The sequence below is a fragment of the Siniperca chuatsi genome, linkage group LG19, assembly GCF_020085105.1.
Source record: "Siniperca chuatsi isolate FFG_IHB_CAS linkage group LG19, ASM2008510v1, whole genome shotgun sequence".
NCBI lineage: Eukaryota > Metazoa > Chordata > Actinopteri > Centrarchiformes > Sinipercidae > Siniperca > Siniperca chuatsi.
The window spans coordinates 14,607,856-14,621,394 of NC_058060.1; the positions used below are offsets into that span (position 1 = coordinate 14,607,856).

Below are 13,539 nucleotides of genomic sequence, written 5' to 3' on the forward strand. Positions count from 1 at the left end.
TGTCTCTGCTCTCCTTACAGTGTTCAGTCACTGAGAGGTCGCTGGGCTTTTCCAGTGGTTTTCATGGCTTTAGACAGGAACTTGAGATCCTGTAGTTTGAGTAAATTTCCATCACAAGTGACTGTCCTTCATCCAAAAAATGTCAACACTTTTGTAAAGCATTGGTATGTAATGCTCTCAAAGTACAATATTCTACATCTTAACTACCTAAATCCCATTTGCTTAGTGGCTTTAATGAGCGACTATAATTTCCCACTGCCAAACTATAACTCAGTGGTTAATTAAAACAATAAGTGAAAATGCAAATGTTTCACTCCAAGTTTAGTCTCAACCTGTCTTTTCCCCTCTCTGGCTTCCTTTGTGCACCAGCTACTTGCCAGCCATACTTTGGCAAATACACTGACTAGGACCCAGGCCAGAGGTTTGTGAGCATTTGTGTGTGTGTGTGTGTGTGTGTGTGTGTGTGTGTGTGTGTGTGTGTGGCAAGGCAAGGCAGGATCAGTGGTTACAGTTGCAGGAATATGTCCAGCCAGAGACAGAGGAAGGAAGGAAGGAAGGAAGGAAGTAAGTAAGGAGGGGGCGCAAGAGAATTTAGAGAGATTGACAGATCGAAGGACTGGACCACCCAAGAGGCTCTGTTTACAAGTCAAAATGAGATGTGTGTGTGTCAGCCCTGGCATGGATTACTTTGCCAGAAACGTGTGGGACAGTGGGTATTACTGGCACAGGAAAGTTAGATGGCAGACTTTTTGGGGTCACCCCAGTCCTGGACTTGGTGGTGTCATCTCTGTGTGTGTGTGTTAGAGGCAACTGTCATGAATGAGCAATGGCAATCTTTAATGTTGGGCCATGGTAGGTGTCATCTGTGTGAGATGGTGCTGTACGTGAGACCAGCCGGAGACACGCGCATGCATGAACACTCTCTCACGCACACACACACACACCTTCAAAGGTCACACTTCATCATTTCCCTTGCCAGCGATAGCTGCTCCTCCTCATGAAAGGAGCGGAGCCCTGATCCCCATGCTCATTAATAACTGTATTAATTATGCTGCCTGGGAATAACATGCATTTCATTTTCTTTCCCTCCCTCTGTCTCTATCATTCACACCCCCATCCTCTCCTCTCCTCTCCCATCCCCCTTCATCCCTTCTGTATCTGCCCTGTCCCCTTTGTTACATCCTCTACCTGATCTTTTCTTTTCTCCACACGTTCCCTCTGTTCTCTCTCTCTTCCTCTCTCTTTTAGACTTTCAGTCGTGCCTGATCTGTGTGGCTCGCAGGGTGCCCATGAAGGAAAGACCCATGCTTCCCACACATGAGAGCTTCACCACGCGCCAGGACCTGCAAGGTACACAAACCAGTCACACAGCCAGGAACTACAAACTAGTATAGCGAAGAACATTGACAATAAACTTGATTTCTTTCTCCAACAGACAAAACCAAATTTTCTTATCCCACAGAAAAACACTGTCCACTAATGGCTAATAGGTCATGCCGATCATAGTGATCATTGTAGATCTCCTACTCCTCTACTAACAATTTGCGTATTGCATTTTCACACATACAGCTGTCTGAATAAAGCTGTGTTGCAAAAAATATAGTGCCTCTACTCAGGCACATGCTCAGCACCACCTCATCCCTTGTTGCCCGCCCATAAATCACTTCACACTACAGTTTAGGTATTTAAAGATTATTATATCCTTGGCAAAGGCCCTTAGGATTGCATGTGTTAGTTGAACCTGCTGCCCACCTCTGTCTGCACTCTGGGAGGTAAAGTATCTGTCTGAACACTGGCGCATCGACAGTTGTCTATGTTTCACCTGGTCTTTAATGTGCGTGTATCATTTGTGTGTGGCACACAGACACAGCACACAAACGACACTCAGATTTACTCACTGACATACAGTAATTTACTGTAGTTCCCCACTCAGGCAAACAAATGTAGGCATGCATACATGCACAACTACAGAAGTCTGTTTATTAGGGCTGCACGATTCTGGATCAAGTATCATGATTTTCTTAATCAAGATTGTGAGTTTTATCTCTGTGATTAAAAAAATATTACCTCTGCAATCTTCTTTTGCCTATGAGAACTTGTTGGATATGGTGTTGTGCTATAAAAGGCTACCGTTATGAATGTTTGTGTGACAAGTCTTTAGTCAGTCCCTACGGCTGTTATTCAAGCAGCAGTCTGCTTGTCAGCCCTTTAAATGCATCACAGCCTCCATTTTAATTTGCCACTTGGTGAGGGACAACTGTTACACTGCTACGAGCGAGTATGCATCTGTGTGCGTTAAACACGTAGCATGGGTGTATTTGTTAAGCTCTATAGATAGTTGAGCCGAAGCTTCCCTGGTGATGTTTAAAATGAATCCATCTACCTGTGGTATTGAGTGTCTAAATGGCGAGCTTACAATTTGTACTGACAGGCAAACATAAGTACAAATACTATCTAAACCTATGTAGCCAAGCCTTTCTCTTCAAATTTCAGTGCCTTACTGGCACAGAAGAAATTTCTAACAAAAACCTTTTGACAAGTTGTACTTAAAATGTAAATAGAGTAAATCCTCATTTCTTCAACTGATATTAAACCACAGAGCTGTTGTACAGCAGTGTGGCCCAGTGAAGAGCATCTTCTGGTCAACAAGCTACTCTACATATTTATTATATACTGTATATTTTATTTATATTTATTTTGAGAGAGACATTGAATCCCCATCAGCTCAGATGGTGTTGTTTTGTGCATGTTTATAGAAATCCTTACTTCCATGTCTGACTTAAGGCCTCCCTAATCCGCTCCTCTGTGTTTAGGTAAGATAACGTCCCTGGATACCAGTCTCCTGCGGGCATCCATGAAGCCGGGCTGGGAGGATCTGGTGAGGCGCTGCATCCAGAGGTTCCACCTACAGAATGACGGAGAGATGTCTTTTGCCAAGAGACATCAGCAGGAAGGTAATGCCACTTACTACAAAGAGTATCCTGTTTAATTCTTGGCTCTTGATAGTTACTTCCTTTTGGTTTTTCTGATGCTGTTGTCAGACGACTGCATATGTATAAAATGGTGATTTGGTTAATCGTAGGCTGCTGCTTTGAGACCCTCAATCCAATCACTATTTTATTGCTGTTACAAAAAAAACTGAAAACAGAACCTAAACAATACAAAATAGGAGTGAGTTGCTTATTATTATTTTATTAGTCATCTAAGTAAAAAATGTTTTGTGTGCATCTACTAATATAAGTGTATATGTGTCCTTAGTGCTCCGCCATGGCCAGGCATTCAGCCCCATCTACCGTTTCTCCCTCTCTGATGGAACCATTGTGTCAGCCCACACCAAGAGTAAACTGGTGCGCTCGCCCGCCACCAACGAACCCCAGCTTTACATGTCCCTGCACATTCTTCAGAGGTATGTCTCACTACCTACACCTGTGTTAGGAAGAGCGAGGCAATCATCTGCTGCATGAACTTGGTTGCATGTTTTAGCCTGTTAATGCCCTGCAGCATGACCTGTTAATATGTAAATTCATGCTAGTGGTCTGGGTCTCAGGGGATAGGGTCGCAATAAAATCAGACATAAAGGTTGGTTCATTCAAAAGAAAAGTAAAACACATTTTCCCACCGGGTATATGCATATAGTTTTGGCTCACTACTGAGACTTCTGTAACCAATACAGTGTAGATTTTAAACAGAACAGCAAAATAATATTTGAAAACATCAGCAATAGCCCTTTTCCAAAAACAGTGTCAAACTTACTCAGGATAAACCCCAACACCTTGCTGTGGCCAATAGCTTCTACAGAAAATTCTTGGTAATGAAAACTACTGTACTAATCCACTGTATTGTCTGTGTTTTTGTTTTTAACCTCTAGGGAGCAGACAGTATGTGGAATGGGCCAGGACATGGGTCCTGGCAGTCAGGCCACAGGGATGGCTCCCAAACCCATGAACTCCTCCACTCCCTCTATGACTCCTCCAACCCCAGGCAGTTTGCCAGGTTCAGGGCCTCAGGGCCAAGACACTACCATCAGCAGCAACAGTACGCCTTTTTCCCCTCCAGGCCCTGCTGGCCCCAGAGAGCCAGCAGCCATGGGGGGCCATGTGCAGGGCTATCGTTTTGGCTGTCCCCCACCACATAACCACACTGGGGGCATGCAACCGCCACAGCAGGGCCCCAACTGGAGAATGAATAGCCCCTCTCGTGCTAGCCCCAGCCCAGCCGGTGGGCCCCATCCACCTCAACAGAACTCTATGCTGTCGCCCAGGCACCGAGGTAGTCCTGGGGGGGCGGGCAGCCCTCGTGTAGCAGGAGGCCTGCATTCACCCTCCCCAGTGGGGATCTGTGGTGGCGGGCCTGGAGGTGCAGGTAGTAGTAGCACGACTAGCACCCATGCTAACAGCTACACTAGCAGTTCTTTGTCAGCTCTGCAGGCCCTTAGCGAGTGCCATGGTGTAGGACATGGGCATGGAGCCCCTCACGCACACACACTGGGGTCTCCAGACCGGAAGATAGGCTCCCCAGCTGGGATCACACCAGGGTCGGGGGTAAACACTCATTTAATGTCAAAACTTGGAGGAGGCAATGGTGCTACTGGTGGCACAGGAGACTCATTTGGACCTCACACAGAGGGCGGTCAGGGGCACCCCCAGGGCCAGACAGAGAGCAACCTAGCTGAGCCCAAGGAGGAGAGGGAAGGGCCTTCTGAGGGCCACGACACTCACAACCGTCTTCATGACAACAAGGGCCACACCAAGCTACTGCAGCTGCTCACCACCAAGCCAGAACCTCTGGAGACACCCCTGTCCCCTAGCGTAGGAGGTGAGGGCAAGGACCAGGCTGGGACAGGGGTCCGGGGTGGCCACACTGGAGGGAACACTCATGGCACATCCCTTAAAGAAAAACACAAGATCCTCCACCAACTGCTTCAGAACAGTGCGTCTCCTGTAGACCTGGCCAAACTCACTGCAGAGGCCACAGGCAAAGAGCTGGGTCAAGACCAAACCCAGGGTGCTGGTAGTACAGCTTCCGGGGGAGAAATTGCTCCCAAGCAGGAGCCCTTGAGCCCCAAGAAGAAAGACAATGCCCTGCTACGCTACCTACTGGATAAGGATGATACTGTACTTAAGGACAAGGTCCCTAAGCTGGAGCCTGGGGAGGTGAAGGTCGAAGGGGGCAAACACCCCCTTGTCAAGGCGGAGAAACAAGACACAGGATACGACCGGGCTGAACAGGTCAGTTTTTGCAAAAGCTGTACTCCTCCTTGTGTGCACTTTAAAAGAGAGCTATTATATTTTAGAAACATTTTGTCCTCCTGTTTGAAAAATGGCTTGTTTGCTGCATCATTTCCATCTTTGAAATGATGAAAGAACTAGAGCTGCCCTAAAACTGATTTTGTAACCTCCTTCTCTTTAGCCTATTGCAAAAACCAAAACTTTTTTGCACTGCATTGCTCCACTTGCCTCCTCTCTGTCTGATCGTTAATCTGGGTTAGGTAGCAGATGTTGGCTCCTCCAAGTCCCATGTCCACACAGGATGCTACAGCTATACACACAAACTGTCTGGCAGTAAAGAGGTCAGACAAACATTTGTGGCATATATACAGTCACATTCAGATTTACATTCTTGTCATATACACTTAAGGCATCATGCATGTTTTGTTTTTTTTATTTATATACATAAACACATCTGGTCTTTTCACTGCCTATGTGTTGGCAGAACAAGCTGTGGGAAGCTCTCTGCCAGCTTCAAACAACTGTGACATTTGGAAGGAGCCCCTGTGGTTCTCTAGCCATTTGATCCTGGTTGTGTTTGGCCAGAATCCTCAGGTTTGGCACCGAGCTCAGGTCAGGCCTGGCGTTAAAAGAGAGAAGAGAAGGAAAGAGTAAAAGGGAGTGAGCGGGGACAGTGTTGCTGGTAAAACTTTAAATTTTGGGGTAGCAGAGGTTTCAGCTTGCTGATTCTCTAATGCAGTAAAGGAAACAAGTGTTATATACAGGAAATCTGTGTATGACATGCTCTACTAAACACATGTTAAAGACAGTCTAGCAAATGTAGTTCTAACACACATCACTGCTAAACCTCAGAATTACATAGAATTACACAAAATGACATGAATTCTCTTGCACGCTTTGCTTCTCCCATTACCTCCCTTCTCTTAGACAGTCATTAGTCTAGGTGACATCCATACCATCCATAAATGCCAATAACATTAAACAGGCTTGTACAAATCTTTTGTAGAAATACATGTTCATCCTTAAATAAAACAGCAGAAAGGGTTTTAAAGGGGTTGCTTTCTTATTGTTGCCTACCTTCTACGTTGCACATTTCTGAAACAGTGTGGTTTTCCCATGCAGACTGAAGGGCAGTAGTACAGAATGTCAGCTAGCTATGCGTGCTAGCTGTGGATGTACAGTATGTGCTTGGGCCACTTAGGTACATATGAAGAAGAGGAAAAGGTGATTGGATGGATAATAAGAGCTGCTGTTGAACTGAACAAAGGAGAGATGAGAGAGGTGTAGATACCCCCAGGAGAGCCCAGCCTCGGCAGGCAGAGTGAAAATGATGAGCCATATGCTCCTGCATGTCCTCTCTGCTACCATGGAGATAGAGGGGAGAGGGAGTGGTGTGTTTTGTAGAACAAGCAATGTACAAGAAACAATAGAGGGAAATGGAAATTGAGAGAAATAGAGGTTTAAATATATGTCTTGATACTGAAAGTTTTGTTTTCTATAAGTGGACATGTTACTACACGTAACAAAATTAAGTTCCACATTAAATTGGTTAATTTCTGCCTTATGTTGACCGTACAAATGAAATTGGTAAAATCTGGGTTTCACAGTTAGATGGTGATTAAAGCACTCATAGCTTCAAACAGTGATGATGATGGCTCATTCCAGTTAAACAGATTTCACTGACTAAGGTTTCCAACCCAGAACAAGGGCATTTGTTAGACATAAACTAAGCCATGACTTCATTAGAGCCATTACATGTGTGTGAGGGGGCTTTGGTTCCTTACTTTTGAATTGCTGCTTGGCCATGTGTGAAAGCTGACTGGACTAGTTAAAAAGTCCATTCATCCTTCTCTCTGCTAACCTCACCTACTGTTTTCTCCGCTGTCTCTCTCTCCCTCTGCCTCTCTCCTCCTCATGATTGTTTGAGGGCTGAATAATTGATGGCTAGAGCAGAGCTAAATGAGAAATCAGAGCAGAGCTCAGTAGTAGTGGCTTAGCTGATGGCTGAAGGAAGTATAGGTATGGTCATCTAGTCCCGTGGCCCTATGGGAGGTAAGATTATCTATGTGTTTTATTTGTGTGTGTTCCTGTGGTTAGTGCAAACACTGTCATGTAAACACACCATCTACTGAAGCTGAATAAACCTATGTCCACTACAGCGGTATCCTTATTTTAATGCATGTAATTAATTTAGTTCATGTTTCAGTTTCTCTTTATTCTACACTGTATTATGACACAACACAAACCATATATTCTTCATTATCACATCAGTCAAATCTGTAAAATTAAGCAAATAATTGTCAGTAATAAAGAACCTGTTCACTGTGGTGGCATGAGTTGTTAATTGCTTTGGCATGTGAAAGTACTGCAGGTCTGCTCAATATTGAGTATTTATTTCATAAAAAGTATGACAGACATAGGTCACTATACCCATAGCCCCTCAATGACCCAGAGTATGAGTCAGCGGGTAAAGAAAAGAATTGAAAAGAATTGATCTCATCCAAGTCTGATCTGTTTTAATAGGTCCTTCAGTAGTTTCTGCTGGCCCGAATACTGCAGTTTACTTTCTGTATAAAAGATGATATCATGTTGAACTGCATGCCAAAACATGTCATTTCCATTGGTGCTCACTCACAGGCAAATATACCTACTGTATCAGACATCACGTGGGTCCTTTTGTACAGTGTATGTCAAGAGTTTTCAAAAACTGGTGAGCCAGTAATCCTCTGAAACACGGGGTGGTATTTTAATAGTTGTCAGGAATATTATTAAAATAATTGCTCCTCCATTACTTGAAGAGAAAGTGCTGTCATCAGAAAAGAATAAGAGCATGTTATACTGGTGAATATGTAAAAATCATATTTCTTGGAATTCTTATTACCAGTCCTGCATTAAAACATAATCCTTCAGTGTGTTGCAACTTAAGTTGATTTGCTGTTTAACTTTCCTTTTTGATGGCATTTTTTCTTGTTCGAAGCCCCAAGATATCACACAACAACATTATTACAAATTATTTCATCTGATAATAAATACCAGAAACAAAGAAGGAACAAGAAATACTTTCTAGTAAAACTGCCAACATGGTAGTTAACCTTCAAATATTGCAGTAGGCTATGTAAACATTGCAATTAATGTTGCAGCCATCCTTGTGACTTTAAAAATTTACATTTCAGCTTGTTCAGATGGTGTGATAGATTTTGCCAAGTTGTGTTTGTTAAATTATGTTATTTTTAGCTGACAAAAGGGCAGCACAGTTCTGGGTTGAAATAACTTTTCCTTTTGCCTTACTTGACAGTGGCAGTTCTGCTTTACCCACCCTGTTTCTCAGTTCCCTTTCCTGTGAAATGGCAGAGGCTCGGTCAGAGAGGCACAATGGTCCTACTGACTTTAAGTCCACATTAGGGCACATACTGTACATGAAATTGGGATCAGGAAGTGGATCACATAATAATGATTACAACTCGCTCATTTACAGATGTGAGAAGTTGAGTTCCAGATGGATTCAAGTCAAATTGTTATGACAATGAGGCTACAATGGTACACATTTGTCAGAGCCTCATTGCCACCCTTCTATGAGAAAGTCGGCCTCTGCTGTTCCTGAGCACACTATTATATCGAGTGTCGACACATCAAAGTACATGAAAGTGGGCCCATTACGTGAAAGTGTTGCTGATAATTGTATCTGTAGTTTTTAATCTTAGTAAGTAACCACAATTGAAGAGGGTTAAGTTTTAGTTTCAGTAATTTTTTCAACAAAAAATAAAATATTTATTTTATTTTATTTTTTCAAACTTTTCACAATGTTTTTTTTTCACTAAACAAACTAAAAAAGACCAAGATATAATTAAAATAAGTGTTTTCCTTGCAAAATAATGTAAAATGAAAAGAAATGAGACTATCAACTACTCTGCTTATGTTGTTCAAGAATAACAAACAAATAACAGCACTTGCAAGGCTCTCATTATTGGGGTATTTTCATATAAATACATGACGGTATTGTTAGCTATTTCATTCAGTTTGTCTTTTGATGAAATGCTGTGAGTGAATTAAGTCCCTTCTAATGAGCAAAAGCGCAACACGTTCTGTGTAGATGAGTGACTTGGGGTTTGTTTTTACAGAGTGCTTAGCAGCTGTATATCCCCGCATTATAACATTCATAGTTTAAATCTCAATTTTACAATTCAGCCGTTTTTTGCATCACTTTAAAACTTAAATTCGAATTAATCGACCAGCTCTAAAGTGTACCCTTAAATAAACTACATCTTGTAATGTACAGTGTGTCCTAGGCTGCTCTTCCACTGTGAGTACCCTTCTGAAGTGAAGAACTTAAATAATGATCTGTAAATGGCACATGGCTTGAGACTAAATATTTAATAATGGTCATTTGGCCTTAAAAATCCTTGCAGTTTTAACCAAATACAGTATACCAGCCTGAGATGTAGAAAACATGAACTGCACAACATGCGCTGACATGCATTGAAAGAAGAGAGTAACAGGGATTGATAGAAATAGGACCCATTAAGGGTAAAAGCAACTAGAGAAGACAAGAGAATAGAAAGTGGGAGGAGAGAGAATTGGAGAGGAGGAGGAAAAGAGCAAACTGAGAGCGTACAGGAGCATTACATCATTCCTGACCTCATTAGGGCTTTTCTCTCTCCCACCACTGCCACCCCCCACCCCTCACTCTGCTACTCTCTCTAGCTCTCCTACATATCCTGTATGCTTGTCTGCTGCTTAGAGTGATCAGCATTGTGTGGCTATCTGTCTGCTGTTGTGTATATGAAGATGTTTTTATAACTCACTATCTTCTAAGGTGGAGGAGCAAAAGGTCTAAAACATATGCAGGCTTTAGTCCTTGGCCAGATATCTGTTCTATCAGGCATTTTTGGCAGCCTTGTAATCTTTAGTAGCATTGGCAACCGGTACATATCATTGTCTAGAACATTGAAGTACAACATTGAAACAGTGGCTGGTGTGCTGTTTTCTTGCTGTACAGTATGTCACGATCAGGAGCTGTCAGTGATTCCAAGTGTGCTGCACTCTCGTGGCCAGTTAGAGCCAGTGCAACTTATTTACTTAAGTCCCTCAGGCCTCTCTGGGAAGAACTATGATCACCTATGTTGATGTTTCTATTCAATTATGACTGTAACCTACATTTTCTTGTCTGTCAGTAAAATAAAATTCAATATAATAATGCTGCAATTAATCTTGACTTTTATAAAGATAATAATGTTCCACTTTTGGTGAAATTGTGTCAGATTGGTGTTGTATTAGACTGCATTATCTAGGTGGTCCTGTTATTTTGTCCACCCCTTGTGTGTCATAGAGAGAAAGAGAAATACAGAGGAGACAGTGCCAGTGTCTTAAGACCAAAAAAAAAAAAACGTTTCCAAGAGATTCATCTGTCAAAGTTGGAGCAATTCTTCTGTTCAGCAAGTGAAACCAGATCCCAGCATGTCCTTGTCTTTGTTTAAGATAGTTGTGTGAAAAACTAAACAAAAACTGGCTAGATAGTCCAAAGCCCAGCTGTGTATGAATGCAGCCTTGGGCTGTATTGGGCAGGCTCAGTCCAGCTGTTTGCAGTACGGGGGCAGAGAGCAGTTCAAACTTTGGCACCAATCACACTCATGCCGCCTCAGCAGAAAGCAGCATCAGTAGCCACATCTTTTCTGTCTTTGCTGTGTTTTTCTCTCAATGGGGACAAAAGTAATGTTAAAATCGATATGGCATTCTTAAATATGTGCTTATAAATTGTAGACTTTAAAAAGGGGAGCAGACACAGTTTGAAAACACCAGCCGGTAAGCAAAAAGTAGTATGTGTCTGATAAGCTAAGTCAAAGTGAAGTGTGGCCTAGATTGGATGGAAAGTGGTCCATTGTATCCCGGGGTTTCTGCTGTAATATAAACAAGGCCTGCTGTTCCCATCTCCCAGATAAAGACTCTAAGTTTGCTCTCCGTAAATGTGTATGCCTGTCACGTGTATTTGTGCGTCTGCAGGTGACACAGCAGTTAGTTTCTACGTGGTTAATTTGCTTCTTGTTTTCACACTTTTTCTCTCTCTGTTCTCTCCAGTCGTCGGAGCTGGATGACATCCTGAACGACCTGCAGAATGCTCAGCCGCAGCTCTTCTGTGAGCCGCGGCCTGTTTCGTTGCCCAGTCCCATGGACAAACAGAACATCATTAATGACATCCTGCAGATGTCCGAGACCAATCCTGCCATGGCAGCACAGCAGCAACATAGGGGCATCGGGACTGGCATGGGCCCAACGAGTGAGTCCCACACATACTTGGAAAAAGAAGTGCACACTAGGGTTCTCCCCTCACAGTAGACTACATGATATTAAAACTTTACAGTGTTCAGAAAATACTTGCATCATGAGGTCATAAGGTTCTAAATACGTAGCTATGAAATGGTATGAACTATCTTATTTATTGACTTTTCCATCGTTGAACATTTGGCTAAAACTCATTTATTCCTGTCTTCAGACTTTGGAGGTGTCCGACCGGGCCAGCCAGGCAGGGGTCTGCCTGTGAGGAGCATGTCTCTGGACATGAATGTGCCCCCCCAGAATCCCTCATTACAGTACCCCATAAGGGCCACTAGCCCATACACTCTCATACAGCAGCAACAGCAGCAAGGCATGGTGGGAAGTCACGGCATGATGGCTAATCAGTCCGGTATGGTCAACCCAGGTGGGTGTAACAGTGATGCTTCATATATGCGTCTGTTCAAATAATGATTGATGCTCAAATTTAGTTGTGTACATTAAATGAAAATGACCAGCCCACAGAGTGACAGACTTCTTTATAGGTGTGGTCTCATACAGTGTTCTGGACATAGTCAGACTTGTATGACATTAATAGATAATAGGATTGTGTAAACATCAAGGTTGCAAAACATATAATAACCTCATGAAAAACTTAGTATATGTTTAAGTTAATGTGTGTTATTACACACATTAACTGAACTGTGAAAAAACAAATTTTACACTTTAGAGTAAGTACTAGAATAGGCATCAAACTAAAAGCACTAAAATCTTATTAAAAATTTAATTCATTTTAACTAGTATCACAGTTGTTTAATGGCCTTTTTTCAGTTTGGCCTCACTATTAAATGTAAATCTTCTTTTAACTCATGTCAGGTTTTTCTGATAAAACCAGTGGATGAAGCACAATTGCATCATCTTGCATGATTTTGTTAACACTTGTTGCTGGTTTCCAAATTCTGAGGAAAGACATTTTTCCTTCTATCTGTGTGGCACTTTCAGCCTGTGACATATCATGTCATGGCACAGTGACTCACTTCCTGTGACAGGAAATGTTCAGTCACCCACACTGGCACAAAGTTTTTCTCACTGTCACTCCCACATATAAGCAGTCCTCAAACATCCCCTAGTACTACATAGATGGCATTTCCCCTTATATTACACCTTTGCATCATGGGGACAGAGGACATCCACTGACATCTCTTTCTCATCTCCCTATTTGTGTTCGCTCCTCTAGGACTGATGGCTCCAGGTGGTCCACGGCCAGCCATGCAGCAGCAGGAGGGCTGGGTGGGTTCAGCCTCTGCCCCTCCTCTGGGTGCGCCCGGCCCTGGGCAGCAAGGTGCCATGCAGGGCAGGATGGTGCCGAACAGTGCTCCCATGAGGCCCAACAGCCAGCCAGGGCCCCGACAGATGCTCCAGTCTCCAATGATGGCCAATGGTGAGAGCTCAGTGTACCCTAGAAAGTGTAGTAGTAGTAGATTCCATATTGACCCATGACAAAAAAAAAGCCTGTTTCTTCATCTAACCTTTCTCCCTAAGAATACAATAGGTGCTAAAGCATTTTAATATATAAACCTGATCAAAGCACTTTAGCTTCACCTTTACTGAATTATCAGCCACAGTCCATCTAAAACTTATGGTGCAGGGACACTGGTGAGGCACAGAAGAAAAGACCTCAACTCACCTATATTATATTATTGCTGCAGAGTGTTAAAGGTTGCCACCCAGTGGCTAGCCATAGTACAGCACTCAAGAAATGAATGTAATATCTAACGCAGCGCTCTTGTGCTGTATGTTCTGGGTTTAAGAGAATATTGATAATCATCTAGGTTGCCAGACTGTAGACAACAGTCTACAACCCTGCCTTAATCTGTTATGTTTTTTTCCAATATTTAGCCCAACCTGATATGGATATTGGTATGGCCGGCCACCATTTCTCCCAACAACAGGCTCCACCCAACCAGACAGCCCCCTGGCCAGACAGCATGATGCCCATTGACCAGACAGCTTTTGTAAACCAGACCAGGTAAGCTTCTTACTT

At 43.0% G+C, this 13,539-nt stretch overlaps 1 protein-coding gene across 2 annotated transcripts in view; it reads left to right on the plus strand.

Annotated features, from left to right (window-relative positions):
- ncoa2 (nuclear receptor coactivator 2) overlaps window positions 1-13,539 on the plus strand; it is a 57,606-nt gene that overhangs the window by 34,001 nt on the left and 10,066 nt on the right. For both annotated transcript variants that reach the window (XM_044175589.1, XM_044175588.1), the window contains exons 8-15: window positions 1,249-1,350; window positions 2,814-2,954; window positions 3,259-3,406; window positions 3,869-5,228; window positions 11,301-11,499; window positions 11,716-11,922; window positions 12,733-12,936; window positions 13,395-13,524. In XM_044175589.1, the coding sequence (XP_044031524.1) occupies window positions 1,249-1,350; window positions 2,814-2,954; window positions 3,259-3,406; window positions 3,869-5,228; window positions 11,301-11,499; window positions 11,716-11,922; window positions 12,733-12,936; window positions 13,395-13,524 (2,491 nt within the window). The remainder of the gene's footprint in view (window positions 1-1,248; window positions 1,351-2,813; window positions 2,955-3,258; window positions 3,407-3,868; window positions 5,229-11,300; window positions 11,500-11,715; window positions 11,923-12,732; window positions 12,937-13,394; window positions 13,525-13,539) is intronic.